This window comes from Notolepis coatsorum, assembly GCF_963971535.1.
Source record: "Notolepis coatsorum genome assembly, chromosome: 1".
NCBI classification, from domain to species: domain Eukaryota; kingdom Metazoa; phylum Chordata; class Actinopteri; order Aulopiformes; family Paralepididae; genus Notolepis; species Notolepis coatsorum.
The window spans coordinates 117641797-117654715 of record NC_140165.1 but is presented as its reverse complement, the minus strand read 5'-3'; the positions used below and the strand labels follow the sequence as shown (position 1 = coordinate 117654715).

Genomic DNA, 12919 nt, shown 5'->3' with positions numbered 1-12919 from the left:
GGTACTACGACTATGCTTGCACCTCATGGTACCAAAGCACCTCAAAGGCGCTAAAAACAAAATTACAAACATCTCAAAACAAACTGGTCAGACTACTGCTTGACCTTACTCCTAGAACCCACCTCACCCCTGCCCACTTTGACAACCTAGGATGGCTTAGAGTAGACAACAGAGTACAGCAACTTGCAATGGGCCTGGTCTACAAGATACACTACACGACCAAGGTACCCATGTACATGTCAAAATACTTCCCAAAGGTCAGTGAATACCACGACCACTACACCAGAGGAAGCTCAACAAATCATGTTAAACCCAGATTCGGCTCAAACAAGGGACTAAATACGTTTCGCAATTATGCCACATCAATGTGGAACGCCCTACCCAAAGCTGTAAAGGAATGTGAATCCCTGCCCACATTCAAAACCGCTCTTAAAGAGCACCTACGGGAGGCTGCAATTCGAAACTGGCCACCGTAAATGCCCAAAACCCCCACCACCTCCTAATAGACAGTCTCCTCCCCACCGCATGTATATATTCCCTCCCCGCCGTATGTATATGTCTCTCCCACCCACCCACCCCCTCCTAATGTACAGTCTCCTCCCCATCATATGTATATACTCTGTCAGGATCTAGGGGTAACAGTACTGTATATTTGAATACCGTTTATGTCACAAATGTATCAGTACTAAATACCTATATGTCCCTATGCCATAAATGTCATGTATGTTGTGTATGTCATAAATGTCTATATGAATTGAAAATGGGGGACCCTGATTGAAACAAGACAAAGGTCTTTCTCTGGTCTGCATCCCCTTAACAATTGTGTGTATTGAGCCGTACTGTATTGTACCCATTCTGCAATCTGTTAAATAAAGTTTTCATTCATTCATTCATTCACACCAGAGGGAGCTCCACAAATCATGTTAAACCCATATTCGGCTCAAACAAGGGACTAAACACGTTTAGCAATTATGCCACATCAATGTGGAACGCCCTACCCACAGCTGTAAAGGAATGTGAATCACTACCCACTTTTAAAACCACTCTCAAAGAACACCTACGGAAGACTGCAATTCGAAACTGGCCACTGTAAATGTCCTAACACAACCCCCCCCCCCCCCCCCAATGTACAGTAAATTACCAAGTATGGTCTTGTCAATATTCCAATGTACAGTTTTGCTTGTACAGTTGTACAGTGTCCCCCCCCCCACCCCTCCTACCCAACCCCCCCCCCCCCCACCCAGTGGTGCGTTATTGAAATCAACTGGGATTGCACGCACCTAATGGTGCCACGTGCACGCACGCTCCCGCGAATGCCCATAAATGTCCCCTTGCTTGAGCAGCAGACTACAGACAGTTCCTAATTGCCTCTACGAATGGAATGTAACACATGTCATTCACAAAAAGTTAGGTGTGAATGTATCTGAGAACAGGGCCGGACTGGGGAAATAATTCATACCGGGAGATATAGCGCGAAATATAGCCCCAGTCAGGCCACTTTTTAAGCGGGTGGTCTGGGGGTCCCCCACCAGGATTTTTTTTGTTACAAAGACTTAATTTCCTGCATTCTGGTGAATTTTAGTGCATGTGAATCACAAACTAATGAGCCAACAATTGCTTAGTACAATGTACTGTTATGAACCTCAAATAAAACTGTTGTGGCACTAGCAATGCTACTCTCTCCACCTTCAAAAAGAAAAAAGCAAGAACACAACATATTTGTCTATTTACTATTACAATACAGTTAATCACTCTCTCCACCTATTCAAACAGAGCAAGAGCACAATACCATATTCACTTTACTGATGCACTACCCATCAACAGTTAAAATAGCCCTTACACAAACATAAAATAACAGACCTTTCATTATTACAAAACTACCTGGCTCACTGCCTGGCTGTTACAGTATTCTGCAGAGTGCCATCTGCCATTCCATTCGCCGCCTCCACTGTCAATCAGTTGTATCACCTGGTCCCGCCTCCACCAATCACAAGCGGCAGACGGCTCCATTGTGTGTGTGTGATCCGAGGGAGAGAGTCAGATAGTTCTCCAACTCTGTCGCAGACAGTGAAATCCTGGTTGTTCCCCACCCACCTAGGTTATCTAACTATCGCGCCGCGCCGCCGCCACAACTAGAAACAATGGCCTGGCAAAAAAAAATAAAAAATTATAAAAAAAAAATATATATATAATTTTTTTTTAATATTTTTTTTTTTTTTTTTTTTTTTTAATCTGTGCAGGCCAGGCCACCGGGAAAACTCCCGGTGCTCCCGATGGCCAGTCCGGGCCGCGTGTAGCTGTTTCGCAACAGTAAGTGACTTCCGGGGTAGGCCTGATTGGCCCCGACAGGCACGTGACGCGCAACTTTCTCTGCCGCGCGGCACGCTCCGCGGAGCCCTTACGGAATTACGTAACCGTCCAAATACGCCACGACTCTCATTCGGCGCTATAGCTCACCTCGCAGAGCAGCGGTCCTGCGATCCTGCGGTCCGTTGTTGGTGAGTTCGAATCCCATCAAATCTTTTTTTTTTAACGTGATTTTTTTTTAACGTGTATTCTTTCGCCGGTTAAGGTTAGGCATGGTTAAGGTTAAGGTTAAGGTTAGGCATTGTTTCGGAGTTGGTTAAGGTTAGAACGGTTAAGTTTAGGCGCTGTTAAGGAGCTGGTTAAGGTTAGAGTTTGTGTTAGAGAATGGCAATATTCTTTCTATGGTTAAGGTTAGGCATGGTTAAGGTTAAGGTTAGGCATTGTTTCGGAGTTGGTTAAGGTTAGAACGGTTAAGTTTAGGCGCTGTTAAGGAGCTGGTTAAGGTTAGAGTTTGTGTTAGAGAATGGCAATAGACAGCCTATTTCCGCGCGACAGCTCTCAGCAGCCTCGTTGCGCGTCCTGAGTTTGCCGCGTCACGTGCCTGTCGGGGCCAATCAGGCCTACCCGGAAGTCACTTACTGTTGCGGAACCGGTACACGCGTCCGGGCCTGTCTGAGAACGTATTTAACACACCTGACGACCGGCGCTATTGATATGCAAATAGCGAGTACTTATGTGGGCTTGCACGGAGTGCAACCCCGTCCCATGAACAACGCATGCCTGCCCCCACCCCACCTACCCAACCTCCTCCAATGTACAGTTTCTACGTCATATGTATATACTCTGTTTTCTGGACTATTTTCGTATCACAAACAGTACTGTATTTGCAAATCTGGCATGTCATAAATGTATAGATGTAGCACTAGCAGTACTGTCTATCTGTATGTCATGTATGTCATATTATGATTAATTGAAAATGGGGGACCCTGATGTAAACAAGACGAAAGTCTTTCTCTGGTCTGCAACCCCTTAACAATTGTATGTATTGAGCTGTAGCCTACTGTACTGTACCCATTCTGCAATCTGTTAATAAAGTTTTCAATCAATCAATCAATCAAACAGATTATATTATTAATAACTGTTCTCAAAAGTAAGCACACGCACACACACACGCAGGACCCTGATGGAAACAAGACAAACGTCTTTCTCAGGTCTGCATCCCCTTAACAATTGTATGTATTGAGCCGTACTGTATTGTACCCATTCTGCAATCTGTTAAATAAAGTTTTCATTCATTCATTCATTCATTGCGCAGCATGTTACGTCACTTCCTTCCTCTTGTCGCTCCAAGTAAGGTGATTCCGGAAGCAGAGCTTGCAGCGCGGGAGATCGGCGTCTTGTTCTTCCTGAAACTAAAACAACGCTCTGCGTCAGATCATCTGGCTGTTATTATTACTTTAACTGTTACTGTAACATGGACGCAGACACTCCGCAGACGTCAGACCAGCTGAACAGGTAACCCTTCCAGTTGTTACGTGAGGCGTGTTGTCTGTGTTGTGTTAGATAGACAGGGTCTGAGCCCCTCCGTGACTGTGACGCGCCGAGTGGCGCCACAGTCACTTGCTCCTCGATAGGAAACCAACCTAGTTTTACCCTGAAGGACTGGTTCTGACCGAACCGCTCGTTGTACAAGTATCACACATATCAGACATGTCAAAGGTGCTCACAGCTGCGCGAGGGTTTCGGACAGAGATACGGGAGGGTTTGAACGCTCGGCGTTGCTAATAAACATTTTAAATATGTTTGTATAAACTGCTCAAAACGGCATTATTTCCGGCGTCGGGTGATTACGGCGCAGGCGCACCAGGCAGCCACCGCCGGATATAATGCCGTTTTGAGCAGTTTATAAAAACATATTTAAAATGTTTGTAGACGTGTAGTTCATAACGATACTCTTATTTTGATTTGATTTGATTGTCACTTAAAGGAAAACGCCAACATTTTGGGAAATTAGCTTATTTGCCATTTCCCAAAATGTTGGGAGTTTTCCTTTAAAATGCACATCTCTGGTAAGAGATACCAAACATCTCAGCGCTTTCTGAGCACATGATGTCATAGTTACTGTTGTTAAGCTAGACAGGTCATAGTTACTGTTGTTTTTAAGCTAGACAGGTCATAGTTACTGTTGTTAAGCTAGACAGGTCATAGTTACTGTTGTTAAGCTAGACAGGTCATAGTTACTGTTGTTAAGCTAGACAGGTCATAGTTACTGTTGTTAAGCTAGACAGGTCATAGTTACTGTTGTTGTTAAGCTAGACAGGTCATAGTTACTGTTGTTAAGCTAGACAGGTCATAGTTACTGTTGTTGTTAAGCTAGACAGGTCATAGTTACGGTTGTTAAGCTAGACAGGTCATAGTTACTGTTGTTGTTAAGCTAGACAGGTCATAGTTACTGTTGTTAAGCTAGACAGGTCATAGTTACTGTTGTTGTTAAGCTAGACAGGTCATAGTTACTGTTGTTGTTAAGCTAGACAGGTCATAGTTACTGCTGTTGTTAAGCTAGACAGGTCATAGTTACTGTTGTTGTTAAGCTAGACAGGTCATAGTTACTGTTGTTGTTAAGCTAGACAGGCCATAGTTACTGTTGTTGTTAAGCTAGACGGGTCATAGTTACTGTTGTTGTTAAGCTAGACAGGTCATAGTTACTGTTGTTGTTAAGCTAGACAGGTCATAGTTACTGTTGTTAAGCTAGACAGGTCATAGTTATTGTTGTTGTTAAGCTAGACAGGTCATAGTTACTGTTGTTAAGCTAGACAGGTCATAGTTACTGTTGTTGTTAAGCTAGACAGGTCATAGTTACTGTTGTTGTTAAGCTAGACAGGTCATAGTTATTGTTGTTGTTAAGCTAGACAGGTCATAGTTACTGTTGTTAAGCTAGACAGGTCATAGTTACTGTTGTTAAGCTAGACAGGTCATAGTTACTGTTGTTGTTAAGCTAGACAGGTCACAGATACTGTTGTTGTTAAGATAGACAGGTCATAGTTACTGCTGTTGTTAAGCTAGACAGGTCATAGTTACTGTTGTTGTTAAGATAGACAGGTCATAGTTACTGCTGTTGTTAAGCTAGACAGGTCATAGTTACTGTTGTTGTTAAGCTAGACAGGTCATAGTTACTGTTGTTGTTAAGCTAGACAGGTCATAGTTACTGTTGTTGTTAAGCTAGACAGGTCATAGTTACTGTTGTTGTTAAGCTAGATAGGTCATAGTTACTGTTGTTGTTAAGCTAGACAGGTCATAGTTACTGCTGTTGTTAAGCTAGACAGGTCATAGTTACTGTTGTTGTTAAGATAGACAGGTCATAGTTACTGCTGTTGTTAAGCTAGACAGGTCATAGTTACTGTTGTTGTTAAGCTAGACAGGTCATAGTTACTGTTGTTGTTAAGCTAGACAGGTCATAGTTACTGTTGTTGTTAAGCTAGACAGGTCATAGTTACTGTTGTTGTTAAGCTAGATAGGTCATAGTTACTGTTGTTGTTAAGCTAGACAGGTCATAGTTACTGTTGTTGTTAAGCTAGACAGGTCATAGTTACTGTTGTTAAGCTAGACAGGTCATAGTTACTGTTGTTAAGCTAGACAGGTCATAGTTACTGTTGTTGTTAAGCTAGACAGGTCATAGTTACTGTTGTTGTTAAGCTAGACAGGTCATAGTTACTGTTGTTGTTAAGCTAGACAGGTCATAGTTACTGTTGTTGTTAAGCTAGACAGGTCATAGTTACTGTTGTTGTTAAGCTAGATAGGTCATAGTTACTGTTGTTGTTAAGCTAGACAGGTCATAGTTACTGCTGTTGTTAAGCTAGACAGGTCATAGTTACTGTTGTTGTTAAGATAGACAGGTCATAGTTACTGCTGTTGTTAAGCTAGACAGGTCATAGTTACTGTTGTTGTTAAGCTAGACAGGTCATAGTTACTGTTGTTGTTAAGCTAGACAGGTCATAGTTACTGTTGTTGTTAAGCTAGATAGGTCATAGTTACTGTTGTTGTTAAGCTAGACAGGTCATAGTTACTGTTGTTGTTAAGCTAGACAGGTCATAGTTACTGTTGTTAAGCTAGACAGGTCATAGTTACTGTTGTTAAGCTAGACAGGTCATAGTTACTGTTGTTGTTAAGCTAGACAGGTCATAGTTACTGTTGTTGTTAAGCTAGACGGGTCATAGTTACTGTTGTTAAGCTAGACAGGTCATAGTTACTGTTGTTGTTAAGCTAGACGGGTCATAGTTACTGTTGTTAAGCTAGACAGGTCATAGTTACTGTTGTTGTTAAGCTAGACGGGTCATAGTTACTGTTGTTAAGCTAGACAGTTCAAGTTTCAAGTTTCTTTAATAGTTGTCATACAGAAGTACAGAATACTTTTATACAAAATGCTTCTTACTGTTACGCTCCAGAGACTGTGCAAGACAAGATAAGTATGAAATAAAATAACATAGTAAAATTAGAAGTAAAAAAAAAATAAAAAAATGAGGTCACAGTGTTCAGTTTAGACATATGTACAATGTTCGATGCAGAAGACGTAACTGAGTTACCATACAATATACAATACTGTGCAGTGTACTAATATACAATACTATATAGTGCAAGGCAGAAATGGGACGAGGTGCAATTTAGGTACAATTCACAGTAGGTGTACGAGTTGTAGTGCAAATCCTTTATCAATAAATATAAAGTGTAAAGTGTGTTTGTGTGATCTAAAGTGTGGAGAGTGGGTGCTGCAGTGTGTTGTTTGTTTGAGTTAGAGCTGCCGCGGTATCGGTATTACCGCGGTATCGCTGTTACATCATGCCCACCACAGCGTTGGGCTGAATACCGGCATCACCGCTGTTTTTTATTATATTATTATTATTATTATTATTACGCTCTCGTTGGGCTTGCGGCTCTGCAGATATACCCTACTTCTCTGTCGAGATTCCAAGCGACCCTATTGGGTACCAGAAAAGTCACATGAAACACTGCAGACCACTGATTGGTCAGAAGAGATACGCGTCACATGCTTGGAGCATCTTGCAGTGCGTTTACTTCCTGAATCTCAGCCATCACAACACGGCTAATAGTACGTTAGCTCCCACCGGAGACCGGAGTGGATTACCGACGCCGTCGCTCCTCAGGGAACGAGGCATAATGATTTTACTGCAACGAAATGTTATAATAAAAGCCCTTCGTTCTATACACTTGTCTGATTGAAAACTTTATTAACAGACCGCAGAATGGGTACAACTCGGCACGCTCTGAGCAAAGAAAGGAACTTAGATATTAATTGAGTAACGCTTGCCTTGCTATGTGGTCCGGTAAATACGAACGTGTAACTATACTAACGTTAATGCCACAAATCGAATGCCTTTGTAATCATAAGTAGTAACGTTATAATAAGAAGAAGAAGAAAGGGTCGGGGGGGTAACCGGCGGGCGCGACACCGAGGGGAGACTTCGAATCCGTGTTTCACTTTTAATAACGAATGCGTGCATGCCGAATCCCAAACAATATTCATGCTGCAAAGTCATCCTCTAAAGATAGACATTTAGACTAGAGGCAGGCTATATGCTATATAAAGAGTAGACTACAAAAAAAATGCATTCAAACTTTTTTTTTGTGTGTGTGCGGTAATACCGCGGCGGTAGGAAATATTTTGCAAATGTGTGCGGTAAGGAAAACATCAATACCGCGGCAGCTCTAGTTTGAGTGAGTGTGTGCGTGTGGGTGTGTGTGCTGTGTGCATTTGATGGTTGTTGCATAGTGTTTATTGTTCGTTTAGCAGCCTGATGGCCTGGGGATAGAAGCTTCTTCTGAGTCTTTCTGTGCTCGCCTTAAGACTCCGGTATCGCTTGCCTGACCGCAGCAGTTCAAAGAGGCAGTTGTTCGGGTGGCTCGAGTCCTTAATAATTCTCTTAGCCTTCCCCTTGCACCGCTTGTTGTAAATGTTCTGGAGGGTGGGAAGCCCCCCTCCAATTGTGCGTTCGGCTGAACGTGTCACTCTTTGTAGTCTGCTACGGTCTTGTGCAGTGCTATTCCCAAACCAGGAGGTGATGTTGCCGGTCAGGATGCTCTCTATTGTACATGAGTAGAAGTTCCTAAGGATCTTCTGACTGACTTGGAACTTGGAAGGTCATAGTTACTGTTGTTGTTAAGCTAGACGGGTCATAGTTACTGTTGTTAAGCTAGACAGGTCATAGTTACTGTTGTTGTTAAGCTAGACAGGTCATAGTTACTGTTGTTGTTAAGCTAGACGGGTCATAGTTACTGCTGTTGTTAATAGAGTTGTTCCGATACCGATACGGGTATCGGAAATGCCGCCGATACTGCCTAAAATGCTGGTATCGGTATCGGCGAGTACACGTAAATTCTAGCCTCCGATCCCATGATGTAATTTATCTCCTGCCGAGTCCTGCGGAGAGTGAGGATTATAAAATGAACATGTTTTAAAGTGTGATGCTGTGTCATTTTAACAGCAGATACACTTTCTTAAATTCCATTGTCCCCGACAGTGCGGTGTGACGGGGAGCTCGGACGGGAATCGGGATGTGTTTGGCTGGTGTTATGATAGCATTAGCTGGAAAGATAGCTAGTTGGAACAACATCCGCTTTTAACGTTACATCAAATCAGATGATCGCCTGTCCTTTCTCCAGGACCTAACACTGTCCGTGACCGTCTATCAACAATAATGCACCCACAGTGAATTGTATTTAAGTTAAGTAGCTACGGACTAGCGTTAGCTGACTATTACTAACGTTATCTTAATGGCAATGCGGGAAGACGAGCTAGGTCAGTTAGCTTAGCTTGATAACGTTACCGTGTCTAAAGTTGGTGCTATTCACATAATCCAGCAATAATGGCTGCAGACCTGCAAGCAAAATACAGCAAGTGCCAAAGGATAAGAGTCTGAGGCGGAGTTTCAAAAGAGAATGTTGAATATTTATTTTGCATCAAAAATCACAACATGAACGTTCTATCTGCCACTAGCTTACAGACTGAATAGGGTATATCTGCAGAGCCACTGAGTAGCGAGTGCAACACCGTTTAAAGGGGTTATGCACTGCTATTCCTAGCACTATTTGGGCAACTTTACACACTTCCTGTGAGTCTATGTAACACATCTGTAATTTTTATTCCAAAAATAACCATTGTTTTATATTTCTAATCTTGTACTCAAAACCAGCATTTTTCAGCCTCATGAAAGCAGGCTATTATTGGCTTGGCTCCACCCATTCTGGCAGAATGCTTTGAGTGACAGCCACCCACCAAATAGCTCCGCCCATCTCCCCGTCAGAGATTAGGTTTCAGGTTACATACAAATATGGTATGTCATAAATATAGAGATGTAGCAGTACTGTCTATCTATATATATATAATATGTTACCATGAATTGAAATTGGGGGACCCTGATGTAAACAAGACGAAAGTCTTTCTCTGGTCTCCATCATAGCAGTACTGAGCAGTACTGTAGCAATACAAATATGGTATGTCATAAATATAGAGATGTAGCAGTACTGTCTAGTGTCTATCTATATATATGTTACCACTATTTGTAAAAGCCACAACCACGTTACCATATTTGTAATAATGTAAATCATTGTGTCGTTGTACATATTGTGTATACACCGTTAGAAGCTAACATAGCTTAGCTTGGTAGCTATTGTGCTAACAACATATCCCGACGTCCGGCTCGCTGGCCGGCATGCACGCCCGACACAAAATGGTTCTCTCCTCTCTGTACACCCCCGTCCCCACGGGTACCCTGCCGGGGAGCCCATGGACGCGACAACGGCAGCAGCCGTAGGGTGCTCGAGCCCGCCGTAACGCTAGTGGTACACAATAGCTATGAGCTAACTAACGCTACGGCCGCCGCTGTTGTCGCGTCCACAAGCTCCCCGGCAGGACACCCGCGAGAACGGGGGCACACAAGGAGGAGAGAACCACCCCAAATCGAGCACTCATGCCGGCCGACAAGCCGGACACCGCGGTTGTTGTTAGCACAATAGTAGCCCACTGTGATGCACCGAGTGGGCCACCATTGATCAACATGCAGCGATGTGTAGCTTGCATGATGCGTGTGCAGTGCTTTGCCACACAGGTCTGAGAAGAGGACCTGCACATGATAGCAACCGGGAGCGTCGCGGAGCATTCAGCCTGCTGGCTACCTAGATCCACTTCAACCAGCCGAGCGTCGGGAGCTCCAGCAGCTTGTCGATGTGCTAATAGCCTGGAGCCAGCTACCGTTAGCTTGCAGAGGCTATTAGCACACCGACAAGCTGTGTAGCCAGCAGGCTGAATGCTCCGCGACGCTGGTTGAAGTGGATCTAGGTAGCCAGCAGGCTGAATGCTCAACGACGCTCCCGGTTGCTAACGCCGGCCCCGGCTGGTGCTAAGTAGCTAGCGATCGCTCCCGAGTCCCGAGAGCTAACGCCGGTCTGTCTGTCGAAGACCGAGGGAACCGCATCAGGCTTCAGCTGATTAGTGATCTTCTGGACAAACCTTCCACCCTGCAGGTAGCAAGAATGGAGGCGGGCATTACTAAAACCACAGAGCCAATCACATCACCGTGCGCTATAAACAGCGCCCTGTGACGTGCACCAGGTCGTCAAATCAACATGACCTGATTTACTAGAGGCAAAGAGGGGATGGGCTGTAGCTGAGGAATTCGCCAATATAGTATTTAGGCCCAAAAACTAGAGCCATATGAAATCCGTTTAATTTTTTTCCAAATTCCATTTTATTTTTTTCCAAATTCCGTTTTTTCCGTTTTAATATTTCAGAATTCTGTATTTTGCTTTGTACGCTCATTTTACCATCAGAAATAGTGTCTAATAAGTGGGAATGAATAAATGTCCACAATTTAAAAAGATATAACAGTTCATTTAATAGGGCCGTCTTAAATACTTTGAAGCTTCGAAGCTTCGTTCGATGGGCATGGGATTCGAATATGAAAATAATTTTTTATTTAAAAAAAAAAAAAAAAAAAAGTATATATATTTTTGCAAAATCAACTCTGCCTCTCTTTGTTAACTACAACAAGCAATGCTGTTTGTTATTTAAGATGAGGTCGGACTCGGCACTGACAGATTTGTGTTCATTGTGCTGCTTTTATAAAGCCTCAAATGACGGCTTACAATATTTCATGAAAGCAAAGTGTTTTGTTTGTCTAAGATTTTAAAAGGTTTAAACTTTACAGCACTGACAAAGTTGAACAAAGTGCTGTACAAGTCCCACAACATAAAAAAAAAAAAAGTTAAAAAAAAAAAAAAAAAAAAAATGTTTTTTTTTTTTTTATAGTGGATTCCATTTTTATTGCTCAATTCCGCGATTCCTTCCGTGATCGCGGATTCCATATGGCTCTACCAAAAACACATTGATACGAACTCCTATTACTATAATACAATGCTAGAGACTGAAAAATGACATTTATAATGCATAGCACCTTTAATGTCCGTGTGGATCATTGGAGTAGGGTATATCTGCAGTGCTGCAGAACATACTCATTGATTAATGATACTAATACAAATCTATACAATCACCTGTTGTTGAATAAATACTATACGTTCTAGTTATTACTAAAAAACAGTATAACAGTATCTGAAAAAAAAAAAAAAAAGTATAATTTATATAATAAAAAAAAAAAAAAATGTATGCACTGGTATCGGATAAATATCGGTATCGGCCGATACCCAAAGCTTAGGTATCGGAATCGGATCGGAAAGGGAAAAATGGTATCGGAACATCTCTAGTTGTTAAGCTAGACAGGTCAAAGTTACTGTTGTTAAGCTAGACAGGTCATAGTTACTGTTGTTGTTAAGCTAGACAGGCCATAGTTACTGTTGTTGTTAAGCTAGACAGGTCATAGTTACTGTTGTTGTTAAGCTAGACAGGTCATAGTTACTGTTGTTGTTAAGCTAGATAGGTCATAGTTACTGTTGTTGTTAAGCTAGACAGGTCATAGTTACTGCTGTTGTTAAGCTAGACAGGTCATAGTTACTGTTGTTGTTAAGATAGACAGGTCATAGTTACTGCTGTTGTTAAGCTAGACAGGTCATAGTTACTGTTGTTGTTAAGCTAGACAGGTCATAGTTACTGTTGTTGTTAAGCTAGACAGGTCATAGTTACTGTTGTTGTTAAGCTAGACAGGTCATAGTTACTGTTGTTGTTAAGCTAGATAGGTCATAGTTACTGTTGTTGTTAAGCTAGACAGGTCATAGTTACTGTTGTTGTTAAGCTAGACAGGTCATAGTTACTGTTGTTAAGCTAGACAGGTCATAGTTACTGTTGTTAAGCTAGACAGGTCATAGTTACTGTTGTTGTTAAGCTAGACAGGTCATAGTTACTGTTGTTGTTAAGCTAGACGGGTCATAGTTACTGTTGTTAAGCTAGACAGGTCATAGTTACTGTTGTTGTTAAGCTAGACGGGTCATAGTTACTGTTGTTAAGCTAGACAGGTCATAGTTACTGTTGTTGTTAAGCTAGACAGGTCATAGTTACTGTTGTTAAGCTAGACAGTTCAAGTTTCAAGTTTCTTTAATAGTTGTCATACAGAAGTACAGGTCATAGTTACTGTTGTTGTTAAGCTAGACA

General features: G+C 42.2%; 1 protein-coding gene across 2 annotated transcripts in view; it reads left to right on the top strand.

The window, feature by feature from the left end:
* Positions 1 to 3682: 3682 nt before the first annotated feature.
* dctd (dCMP deaminase) overlaps positions 3683 to 12919 on the top strand; it is a 50683-nt gene continuing 41446 nt past the window's right edge. For both annotated transcript variants that reach the window (XR_014620271.1, XM_084324902.1), the window contains exon 1: positions 3683 to 3822. Coding sequence is in view for 1 of the 2 variants with exons in the window: in XM_084324902.1 (XP_084181028.1) it covers positions 3782 to 3822 (41 nt within the window). In the remaining variant the exon portion in view is untranslated. The remainder of the gene's footprint in view (positions 3823 to 12919) is intronic.